The 12,497-nt window shown below is 40.5% G+C and overlaps 1 protein-coding gene across 9 annotated transcripts in view; it reads right to left on the bottom strand.

Moving 5' to 3' along the window:
- Positions 1 to 12,497, bottom strand: part of Plc21C (Phospholipase C at 21C) — a 613,502-nt gene that overhangs the window by 466,059 nt on the left and 134,946 nt on the right. For 6 of the 9 annotated variants that reach the window (XM_070099386.1, XM_070099387.1, XM_070099392.1 and 3 more), the window contains exon 4: positions 1,764 to 1,894. In XM_070099386.1, coding sequence (XP_069955487.1) covers positions 1,764 to 1,894 — 131 coding nt within the window. The remainder of the gene's footprint in view (positions 1 to 1,763; positions 1,895 to 12,497) is intronic. The other 3 variants (XM_070099388.1, XM_070099391.1, XM_070099390.1) reach the window with 1 other exon arrangement.

Below are 12,497 nucleotides of genomic sequence, written 5' to 3'. Positions count from 1 at the left end.
TTCTATACTCGACTGAAGAAGCCTACTGTGTAGGCGAAACGTTTCGGAATAAAGTTGCCTAACTGCTGCCTATGTATCTTACCTATCATCTGTGTCTGTCAAACTGCCAGAAGTACTTGTAACGAAGCCTGGCAACATAAGCCGGGTGCATACATTCACATCTCCCTCGCCGGAGTTCACAGTTTCCAACCTCAAGAGTTACACATTCATAATATTTTAAAAAATTTTAAAGGTACTTGATAAAGCCTAATGTTGTGCAAGGAACTGTAACAATAGAGCACTTCCCTACACAAGTTTATATTCCAACAACTGTCAGCATATTGCCATTGTCTCCATTATTATTATTATCATCACATCCATTACCACCACTATCAACACCACAACCACCACCAACACTATCACCTACAGACTCTTAGTGTAACTAGGCAACAAAGAAAAATTGTTACAACCTGTTTAATACAAGTGTTAAACTTGTCTGAGACAAACACACTCGTCATTGTCTGTTACAAACACCCTGGTCAATACACGTGCAGAACTTTTCTGACAAACACCCTGATCAATACAATAACTGACTCTGTAATAAACGCAGCTACAACAATTCTTGTAGCAATAATTGCCGCTACAGCCGTAACTGTAGAAATAACTGCAACTACAACTTCATCTATAAAATAATTGCAGCTAGTGTATATACATCCAGAGGTGTGGATGTGTATATATACATCCAGAGGTGTGGATGTGTATATATACACCCAGATGTGTGTGTGTGTACACTGAGGAGTGTATCTCTCAGGGTGTATACATAGGGTTTACGTTAGTAACTATTTCAGGGATTAAAGTGTTCCTGATGGCGGTGTACAAGCGGAATGCAACGTTAATGTCCCTCATGTCGACGATAGGCTTTAAACCTAACCAGCCAATACCCCAACGGCCTTCCCCAAGGTTATACACCTATCAAGCTAACCCACTATAGCCTAAGCCAAGGTTACAAACCTAACAACCCAATCTCCCTATGGCCTAACCCACAGTTACCAGCTAATCCTTTCCCCCTACAGTCTACCACGAGGCTTTATACCAAACAATCCAACCTCCAGTAATGCCTACCATAATGAGTTCTTCCTACTAAATACAACACTTGACTTACCTTCAGAAACACAACGTTCGTATCCCCTCGCAAAATGAAGACTAAGCTATAAGAAAAGTCATAGCGAAAAGTTCTTCTATAATCACGTGAAAATACTAACTTTTCTAAAAACACTGGAACCGAGAGTGGGTTTAATATTTTCAAAACACCTGAAAAAGAAAATTTTTGAATGATTTTCTGCGTAATACTTGGAAATGTGGGACAAGTATGTGATTCTTCTCTTAAATACTTGTAAACATGAAAAATTATTTTACCTTAGCAAATACCTGAAAACATGGGACAAATCTTGAATTTTCAAAACACGTGGAAACAGGATTTTTTTTTTTTACATTTTTCCCCAAACACCTGGAAACACGGGACATTTTTTTCCCAAAACTCCTTAAAAAAAAGGGACACTTTTTTTATGTATTCCTCTCCCCCATCCCCCTCTGGGAACATGGGATATTTTATACATTTTTTTTCCAAACACGTGGAAGCGACACACATCTTCCACATATCAAAGCACCAGGAGAAATGAGAAATTTCTTTCGCACGTCCAAGCACCAGGAAAAATGAGACACTTCCTCCACATACGCAAGCAGCAGACAACACCTGAAAGACATGAGTGTGAGGGGCAGCTTACCTTAGCAATCTCAGGCTTCTGGGCGATGAAGTTACAGTAGGAGACGTCGACGAAGTTGGGTCCATGAACGATGGTGAAGCTCTTCTGCTCCATGAGGTCAGTGGAACCAGACTTGTTCAGCTTGGGGTCCTGTAGGGAGGAGGAGGACCCAACAACGTTAAACAAGTATACAGAGGCAGTTAAAAGTATCTCCCTAGACTCTTTTTAGATTTATCAAGACGAATATTATAGGCAATCTCGTTAATCACAAAAGACAGACAAGACAGTAGACAGACAGTAAACAAGACTGATAGACTGACAGTAGACAGACAGTAAGATAGGCAAAACTTCGTAAAATAAATCACTGACAGACTGACAGTAAGATAGACAAACTTTGTAAACAAATCTCGGGTAATTGATGTATCTGTTAATATATAAAAAAATAACTGTGTGTCTCCATGTTAATGAATAGCTTCGCATTAATAGATTTTTTTTTTTAAAATTCAACGAGTTTTTTTTTAGCTGTAATATTCACGGGGAAGCGATAAATCCATAAGAGCTCTATAGACCTTGGGTAGACAATGGCAAAAATCTGACAGGTGTTAATAAAGACATTGGTATCTGATGAACCTATCAACACAACGTTTCGCCCAACCTGACAAAGCCTGCTTATCAAGTAACACACTTGATTAAATAAACGTTTTAGTAAACGTTTTAATAAAACGTTTTAAAACAATTTTGTGTTACCAGTCTATATTACAGCATAAAACTTGGGGAATGGCGTTTAATCAGGTTTGAGCCGAGGAAAATTCTACACCTAAAACCTGATCAAGCCGGGTTGTTGGTGCTGGCAGACTGCATGCCCACACAGCCGTTACAACCTGTTTGATCCAACACTTTCAACAAACAGTACCAGTTCCTTGCATCAAGAACCTTTGATAAGCATTAATGTTAACTCTCATTGAGGGAATTTTTGGTAAGAGCCGAGGTTGACCACCATAGGTTGGTTGATCAGTGGAGCGTTTCAAGCCTGTCTACTATACGAGGCTGTATGTCACTTGTTCAAGTCAGGAATACTTTAATACTTAAAGGATTAAAGTAACCTCTCGGTGTATATACACTGTGGCATACACCTCTCGGTGCATATACACTGGTACATACCTCTCGATGTATATACACTGCGGCATACACCTCTCGGTGTATATATACTGCGGCATACAGCTCTCGGTGTATATACATTGCGGCATACACCGCTCGGTGTATATACACTGGCATACACCTCTGTGTATATACATTGTGGCATACACCTGTGTATATACACTGTGGCATACACCTCTGTGCATATACACTGTGGCATACACCTCTGTGTATATATACTGTGGCATACACCTCTGTGCATATACACTGTGGCATACACCTGTGTATATACAGTATGGCATACACCTGTGTATATACAGCATGGCATACACCTTTGTATATACACTATGGCATACACCTCTGTGCATATACACTATGGCATACACCTCTGTGCATATACACTATGGCATACACCTCTGTGCATATACACTATGGCATACACCTCTGTGCATATACACTATGGCATACATCTCTGTGTATATACACTATTGCATACACCTCTGTGTATATACACTGGCATACACCTCTGTGTATATACACTATAGCATACACCTCTGTGTATATACACTACAGCATACATCTCTGTGTACATATACACTACGGCATACACCTCTGTGTATATACACTGGCATACACCGAGAGGTGTATATATGATTCATACTGATACTTGTTATGTACAAGTTACGGTTGATTAGGTAAAAATAGCAAGGTGACTCGGGTCAAGATAACAAGGTGGGTTCAGTTAGGTTAAGATAACAAGGTGGGTTCAGTTAGGTTAAGATAAGGTGGGTTCAGTTAGGTTAATATAACAAGGTGGGTTCAGTTAGGTCAAGATAAGGTGGGTTCAGTTAGGTCAAGATAACAAGGTGGGTTCAGTTAGGTTAAGATAACAAGGTGGGTTCAGTTAGGTTAAGATAACAAGGTGGGTTCAGTTAGGTTAAGATAACAAGGTGGGTTCAGTTAGGTTAAGATAACAAGGTGGGTTCAGTTAGGTCAATATAACAAGGTGGGTTCAGTTAGGTTAAGATAACAACGTGGGTTCAGTTAGGTCAAGATAACAAGGTGGGTTCAGTTAGTAGATGAATGGTTCAGAGAACCGACATGTTGATAAATTAGACACATGTGCAACTCTTGGGTATCTTTATTGAGGAAACGTTTCGCCACACAGTGGCTTCATCAGTCCATACAAAGGAGAATCTTGAAGAACAGGAGGAGAATGAGGTAATCAGTCCCTCAACCTTGAGTCGATGTGGTCAGTCCATCAATCTTGAATAGAATACGTGCTGAGAAGGAGCTTATAAACCGTTGGCAGGAGAGGTGTAGCAGTCATAGGTCGTGTAACATTTGTTCAATGTTGAAGTAGGTCGTGCCCAAGAATTAGGCTAGCGAAGAATTCCCAAGTATTAAGATCCCAAGAAGTTGCAGTGTCTGACAGGTTTGTAGATGAATGGTTCAGAGAACCGACATGTTGATAAATTAGACACATGTGCAACTCTTGGGTATCTTTATTGAGGAAACGTTTCGCCACACAGTGGCTTCATCAGTCCATACAAAGGAGAATCTTGAAGAACAGGAGGAGAATGAGGTAATCAGTCCCTCAACCTTGAGTCGATGTGGTCAGTCCATCAATCTTGAATAGAATACGTGCTGAGAAGGAGCTTATAAACCGTTGGCAGGAGAGGTGTAGCAGTCATAGGTCGTGTAACATTTGTTCAATGTTGAAGTAGGTCGTGCCCAAGAATTAGGCTAGCGAAGAATTCCCAAGTATTAAGATCCCAAGAAGTTGCAGTGTCTGACAGGTTTGTAGATGAATGGTTCAGAGAACCGACATGTTGATAAATTAGACACATGTGCAACTCTTGGGTATCTTTATTGAGGAAACGTTTCGCCACACAGTGGCTTCATCAGTCCATACAAAGGAGAATCTTGAAGAACAGGAGGAGAATGAGGTAATCAGTCCCTCAACCTTGAGTCGATGTGGTCAGTCCATCAATCTTGAATAGAATACGTGCTGAGAAGGAGCTTATAAACCGTTGGCAGGAGAGGTGTAGCAGTCATAGGTCGTGTAACATTTGTTCAATGTTGAAGTAGGTCGTGCCCAAGAATTAGGCTAGCGAAGAATTCCCAAGTATTAAGATCCCAAGAAGTTGCAGTGTCTGACAGGTTTGTAGATGAATGGTTCAGAGAACCGACATGTTGATAAATTAGACACATGTGCAACTCTTGGGTATCTTTATTGAGGAAACGTTTCGCCACACAGTGGCTTCATCAGTCCATACAAAGGAGAATCTTGAAGAACAGGAGGAGAATGAGGTAATCAGTCCCTCAACCTTGAGTCGATGTGGTCAGTCCATCAATCTTGAATAGAATACGTGCTGAGAAGGAGCTTATAAACCGTTGGCAGGAGAGGTGTAGCAGTCATAGGTCGTGTAACATTTGTTCAATGTTGAAGTAGGTCGTGCCCAAGAATTAGGCTAGCGAAGAATTCCCAAGTATTAAGATCCCAAGAAGTTGCAGTGTCTGACAGGTTTGTAGATGAATGGTTGCACATGTGTCTAATTTATCAACATGTCGGTTCTCTGAACCATTCATCTACAAACCTGTCAGACACTGCAACTTCTTGGGATCTTAATACTTGGGAATTCTTCGCTAGCCTAATTCTTGGGCACGACCTACTTCAACATTGAACAAATGTTACACGACCTATGACTGCTACACCTCTCCTGCCAACGGTTTATAAGCTCCTTCTCAGCACGTATTCTATTCAAGATTGATGGACTGACCACATCGACTCAAGGTTGAGGGACTGATTACCTCATTCTCCTCCTGTTCTTCAAGATTCTCCTTTGTATGGACTGATGAAGCCACTGTGTGGCGAAACGTTTCCTCAATAAAGGGTTCAGTTAGATTAAGATAACAAGGTGGGTTCAGTTAGGTCAAGATAACAAGGTGGGCTGAGTTAGGTTAAGATAACAAGGTGGGTTCAGTTAGGTTAAGATAAGGAGGGTTCAGTTAGGTCAATATAACAAGGTGGGTTCAGTTAGGTTAAGATAGCAAGGTGGGTTCAGTTAGGTCAAGATAACAAGGTGGGTTCAGTTAGGTTAAGATAACAAGGTGGGTTCAGTTAGGTCAAGATAACAAGGTGGGTTCAGCTAGGTTAAGATAACAAGGTGGGTTCAGTTAGGTTAAGATAAGGTGGGTTCAGTTAGGTCAATATAACAAGTTGGGTTCAGTTAGGTTAAGATAACAAGGTGGGATCAGTTAGGTCAAGATAACAAGGTGGGTTCAGTTAGGTTAAAATAAGGTGGGTTCAGTTAGGTCAAGATAACAAGGTGGGTTCAGTTAGGTTAAGATAACAAGGTGGGTTCAGTTAGGTCAAGATAACAAGGTGGGTTCAGTTAGGTTAAGATAGCAAGGTGGGTTCAGTTAGGTTAAGATAACAAGGTGGGTTCAGTTAGGTTAAAATAACAAGGTGGGTTCAGTTAGGTCAAGATAACAAGGTGGGTTCAGTTAGGTCAAGATAACAAGGTGGGTTCAGTTAGGTTAAAATAACAAGGTGGGTTCAGTTAGGTCAAGATAACAATGTGGGTTCAGCTAGGGTAAGATAACAAGGTGGGTTCAGCTAGGGTAAGGCGGGCTCGGTTAGGATAAGGTTGGTTAGATTAATAAGGTAGGTTAAGATAAGGTAGGATATAAGATAGGTTAGGATATGGGTTAGGATAAGGTGGGCTAGGTAAAGATAAGGTGGGTTCTCAGAGAGTGGGGCAGTAATACACAACAGTACCGTCAAATACACGAAGCCGACACGTTTTTGCACCCAGTTTCGCCCTAAATAGCGCTTAAAGTCTATTATAAACTTGATAAAGCACTACATGAGGGGAAAAGTCGCCTAATAAAAACGATCTACTGCGTGTATAGTAATATTCTGAAGAAGGTTGTTACCGTTTAGTTACTAGAGGACGTTGCTGCTTCTCCTGCTGGAGTCAATTGTGCTGTTGACAAAAGGGTGTGTTAAGTTTTCTGTGATGGTAGTGATATTGTTGTGGGTTTGGTGGTAGTGGTATTGTGGGTTTGGTGGTAGTGGTACTGTGGTTTTTGTTGGTGGTGGTGTTGTGGTTTTTGTTGTTGGTGGTGGTGGTGTTGGTGATGTGGGTTTGCTGGTGGTGTTGGTGATGTGGGTTTGCTGGTGGTGGTGGTGTGGTTTTGATGGTGGTGGTATTGCGGTGGGTTTGGTGGTGGCGGTGTGGTGTGTTTGGTGGAGGTGGTGGAGGTTAGTAGACAATGGTGTTGGTTGATAGTGTTTGTTGGATGGATGGTGGTTGATGATGTGTGATGGTTGTGTATGGTGAGTGGTAGTGATTTATTCGTCAGGAAACACAAGTGTCTGCTGACTTGTGTCTACGACCCTTCACTTGCTCAACATATAATGTTTTATTTAATTTTAATAGAAACAACTGTCTTCCAAGCAGTAGTAGTATAGAAGTATTAGTAGTAGTAGTATAGTAATGGTAGTAGTAGTGTAGTAGTAGTAGTATAGTAATGGTAGTAGTAGTAGTATAGTAATGGTAGTAGTAGTGTAGTAGTATAGTAATGGTAGTAGTAGTATAGTAATGGTAGTAGTAGTATAGTAATGGTAGTAGTAGTAGCATAGTAATGGTAGTAGTAGTAGTATGGTAATAGTATAGTAATAGTAGTATAGTAGTAGCAGTATAGTAGTAACAGTATAGTAGTAGTAATAACAGTATAGTAGTAGCAGTATAGTAGTAGTAATAACAGTATAGTAGTAATAGTGGTAGTAGTAGTAGTATAGTGGTACAGTAGTAGTATAGTGGTACAGTAGTAGTATAGTGGTATAGTAGTAGTATAGTGGTATAGTAGTAGTACAGTAGTAGTAGTGTGCGAGATTGTACTTTCCTTATTTCTCTCAAATCTAACAAGGTGTTTCAGTACGTTTCTTGCAGTCAACTTCCTCACTACACGACTGCACTCTAGTCCACACAATGAAACTCTTCATAGATACGACACCGTGCCCTTCTTCCATTAAAGTCTAGTTACTGTGTGGCTGTTACTCTTGTTTGAGTGTGCCCTTCCCATAATATCTCGTTATTACATTAATGATATTCACATTTTCCGTCAGAGCACACAAACCCCTGCAGCTCCACGGACTGTCACTCCCTACGAGCTCCGTGAGGGTGGGGACTGGGGTTAGGTTTTAAGGACAATGGTCCTAGAAGAAAGAGGTACAATGTACCTCTTCCCATGGGAAAACATTTTGAATGTCAATGACACTCCCCCAATGGTGAGGCAAGGCCGGGTCACCAACTGGTAGAGACCCGGGCAGCTAAATGCTGCCAGTCTCTAACAACAACATGAACAACATTTTCCCTATTTACACCCTTCCCAGGTATGACAGTAATTATCAGTGTTTCCTCCAGTCATCTCTGGTATATCATAGAATACACCTTACAACGCTCCTTAATACTATATAAATACTCGTATCCTTTCAGTATTTAACATATGTTTCTCTCTCTCTCTCTTTCTCTCATATATATATATATATATATATATATATATATATATATATATATATATATATATATATATATATATATATATATATATATATATAATTATTAACGCATCGGCCGATTCCCACCAAGGCAGGGTGGCCCGAAAAAGGAAAAACTTTCACCATCATTTACTCGATCACTGTCTTGAAAGAGGGGTGCTTTACACTACAGTTATAAAACTGCAACATTAACACCCCTCCTTCAGAGTGTAGACACTGTACTTCCCATCTCCAGGACTCAAGTCCGGTCTGCCGGTTTCCCTGAATCCCTTCATAAATGTTACTTTGTTCACACTCCAACAGCACCATTTGTCTCCATTCACTCCTGTCAAATACGCTCATGCACGCTTGCTGGAAGTCCAAGCCCCTCGCACACAAAACCTCCTTTACCCCCTCCTTCCAACCCTTCCTAGGCCGACCCCTACCCCGCCTTCCCTTCACTACAGATTTATACACTCTCGAATTTATTCTGTTTTGTTCCATTCTCTCCACATGTCCGAACCACCTCAACAACCCCTCCTCAGCCCTCTGGATAATAGTTTTGGTAATCCCACACCTTCTCCTAATTTCCTAACTACGAATTCTCTGCATTATATTCACACCACGCACTGCCCTCAGACATGACATCTCCACTGCCTCCAGCCTTCTCCTCGTTGCAACATCCATCACCCATGCTTCACACCCATACAAGAGTGTTGGTACAACTATACTCTCATACATTCCCCTTTTTGCTTCCATGGACAAAGTTTTTTGTCTCCAGAGACTTCTAAGTGCACCACTCACCATTTTCCCCTCATCAATTCTGTGATTCACCTCATCCTTCACAGACCCATCTGCTGATACGTTCACTCCTAAATATCTGAATACATTCACCTCCTCCATACTCTCTCCCTCCAATCTGATGTCCAATCTTTCATCGCCTAATCTTTTTATCCTCATAACCTTACTCTTTCCTATATTCACTTTTAATTTTCTTCTTTTACATACCCTACCAAATTCATCCACCAACCTCTGCAACTTCTCTTCAGAATCTACCGAGACCACAGTGTCATCAGCAAAGAGCAACTGTGTCAACTCCCACTTTGTTTGATTCTTTATCTTTTAACTCCACACCTCTTGCCAAGACCCTAGCATTCAATTCTCTTACAACTCCATCTATAAATATATTGAACAACTACGGTGACATCACACATCCTTGTCTAAGGCCTACTTTTACTGGGAAATAATCTCCCTCTCTCCTACATACTCTAACCTGAGTCTCACTGTCCTCGTAAAAACTCTTCACTGCTTTCAGTAACCTACCTCCTATATCATACACCTGCAATATCTGCCACATTGCCCCCCCAATCCACCCTGTCCTATGCCTTTTCTAAATCCATAAATGCCACAAAAACCTCTTTACCCTTATCTAAATACTGTTCACCTATCTGTTTCACTGTAAACACTTGGTCTACACACTCCCTACCTTTCCTAAAGCCTCCTTGTTCATCTGCTATCCTACTCTCTGTCTTGCTCTTATTTCTTTCAATAATAACTCTACCATACACTTTACCAGGTATACTCAACAGACTTATTACCCTATAATTTTTGCACTCTCTTTTATCCCCTTTGCTTTTATACAAAGGAACTATGCATGCTCACTGTCAATCCCTAGGTACCTTACCCTTTTCCATACATTTATTAAATAATAGCACCAACCACTCCAAAACTATATCCCCACCTGCTTTTAGCATTTTTATCTTTCTCCCATCAATCCCAGCTACCTTACCCCCTTTCATTTTACCTACTGCCTCACGAACTTCCCCCACACTCAGAACTGGCTCTTCCTCACTCCTACAAGATGTTATTTCTCCTTGCCCTATACACGAAATCACAGCTTCCCTATCTTCATCAACATTTAACAATTCCTCAAAATATTCCCTCCATCTTCCCAATACCTCTAACTCTCCATTTAATAACTCTCCTCTCCTATTTTTAACTGTCAAATCCATTTGTTCCCTAGGCTTCCTCAACTTATTAATCTCACTCCAAAACTTTTTCTTATTTTAAACAGAATTTGTTAACATCTCACCCACTCTCTCATTTGCTCTCTTTTTACACTTCCCTCCTTGTATCACTTCTACTTTGTAAAAACCTCTCATATGCTAACTTTTTTCCTTTGCTACTCTCTTTACATCATCATTCCACCAATCGCTCTTCTTCCCTCCCGCACCCACTTTCCTGTATAATTATATATATATATATATATATATATATATATATATATATATATATATATATATATATATATATATATATATATATATATTTAATTATACATATTAGGAAATCACGAAAGCGCTTGGAAGTTCACTATTTTTTCACAGTGGTTGTTTTGCATATATGTATGAATATGACGCACTCCTGAAATCTATCTTTAGTAAGGCACTGGATCTGTCACTGGAAGATCACCAATGGAATCAAGCAACTCTTTCCAGTGCAACTGAAAGGTATAGGGGTGCACAAGGCCATGCAGGTAGCATTACCTGCATTTCCGTCATCGTAAATGGCTTTCAGTGAACTAGTAAAGGAGATTGTCCCCGAACACTTGAGAGGTGCTGCAGCCACGCTGTGGGACACAGTCTCGCAGACTCTTCAAGAAGACCAACTTCTCTCAGAGAGCAGTCCTACTGAGACAAACCGATCATGGAAAAAATCGCCAACACAATGCTCAACAACGCCTCTGGAAAGGACAAAGCTCGTCTCCTAGCGGTGAGGGCACCACATTCAGGATTTCTTTTAGATGTTCCTAATTCCTCCTTAGGCACGCAGCTCTTCGCCTAGCCTCTCCTATACTCACCGAATATAGGTGCATTTGCGGCAGGGCGTCCGCTAATCAATCTGGACTACATGGTCTCGTCTGTCATACGTCAGAAGGGAAGTATGCCAGACATGAGTCACCAACAACATCAAGTCTCGCCACAGCCCATTGCCCAGAACCGGAACCTCAGGTACAGAGGTGTGACGGAAGTCAAAAGCGTCCAGATGAAGTCACTATGCTACTCTAGAAGGATGGTGAGCAGACTGCATGGGACTACATCTGTGACTCTACTCTGGCTGTCACCTACTTGCCATAGTCTGAAGCTGAAGGGGATGGGGCCGCCAGTTTCAGGGTAACCTTGTAGAGTCGAAAACCCTGGGATCATGGGGCAAGTGTGGTCTCAAATTCCTGAAAGGGTGAGGCGAAAAACCTATCACAGAAACCAAGGGCCCCAGAGCAACCAGCTTCCTCTTTCAGAGACTCAGTGTTGCGATCCAGAGGAAAAATGCCTGCAACATTTTGGGCACACGCCCACCGCCAGGAGTTTGGTGAAGTATTTGAGATGTCTGCTCTGAGATGTCATTTATGCTGTTCTCCTTCCCGTTGTATCTTTGTTAATGTATTTTAAAATACACATTATATGCGCCAAACAACCAGGGGGGAGTTGAAATATATCTCTAGGTTTCTCGTGTTGTAATCAACACATCAGGAGCTTGCAATGTTGCAACATTGTAAACTCCTGTGTTGATTGCAACACTAAAGGCCTAGAACTATGATTCAATTCCCCTTGTGGTTACTTTGTCGCGCCTAATAAGTAAAACTGGTCAATTAGCAAGAACTCGTTTAAAATTAAGTTCTTTCTAAAAATTTCAATTATACGTTTAAAGATATATTTTTTTTTATTTATGTTAATGTAAAAATTAATAATTTTGTACCAAAAGAACCTTAGAAAACTTACCTAACCTTATTATAACAACAGCAATTTCATCAAGCCTATTCCAACTAAATATATTTTAGATAAGTTTACAATAATTTAATAATAAACAAACACAACGAAATATTTTTCCGTTAGGCCCAGAATGATTTTTGCGAAAATACTGCATACACAAATTTTCGCTTGCCTTATTCGGCAAGACGAGCGTTGCTATTTAGGCCAAAATCGCAAGTTTTACCTATTCGGCATGACATATATATATATATATATATATATATATATATATATATATATATATATATATATATATATATA

This window comes from Cherax quadricarinatus, chromosome 67, assembly GCF_038502225.1.
Source record: "Cherax quadricarinatus isolate ZL_2023a chromosome 67, ASM3850222v1, whole genome shotgun sequence".
Taxonomy (NCBI): domain Eukaryota; kingdom Metazoa; phylum Arthropoda; class Malacostraca; order Decapoda; family Parastacidae; genus Cherax; species Cherax quadricarinatus.
This window is presented reverse-complemented; position numbering and strand designations above follow the sequence as displayed.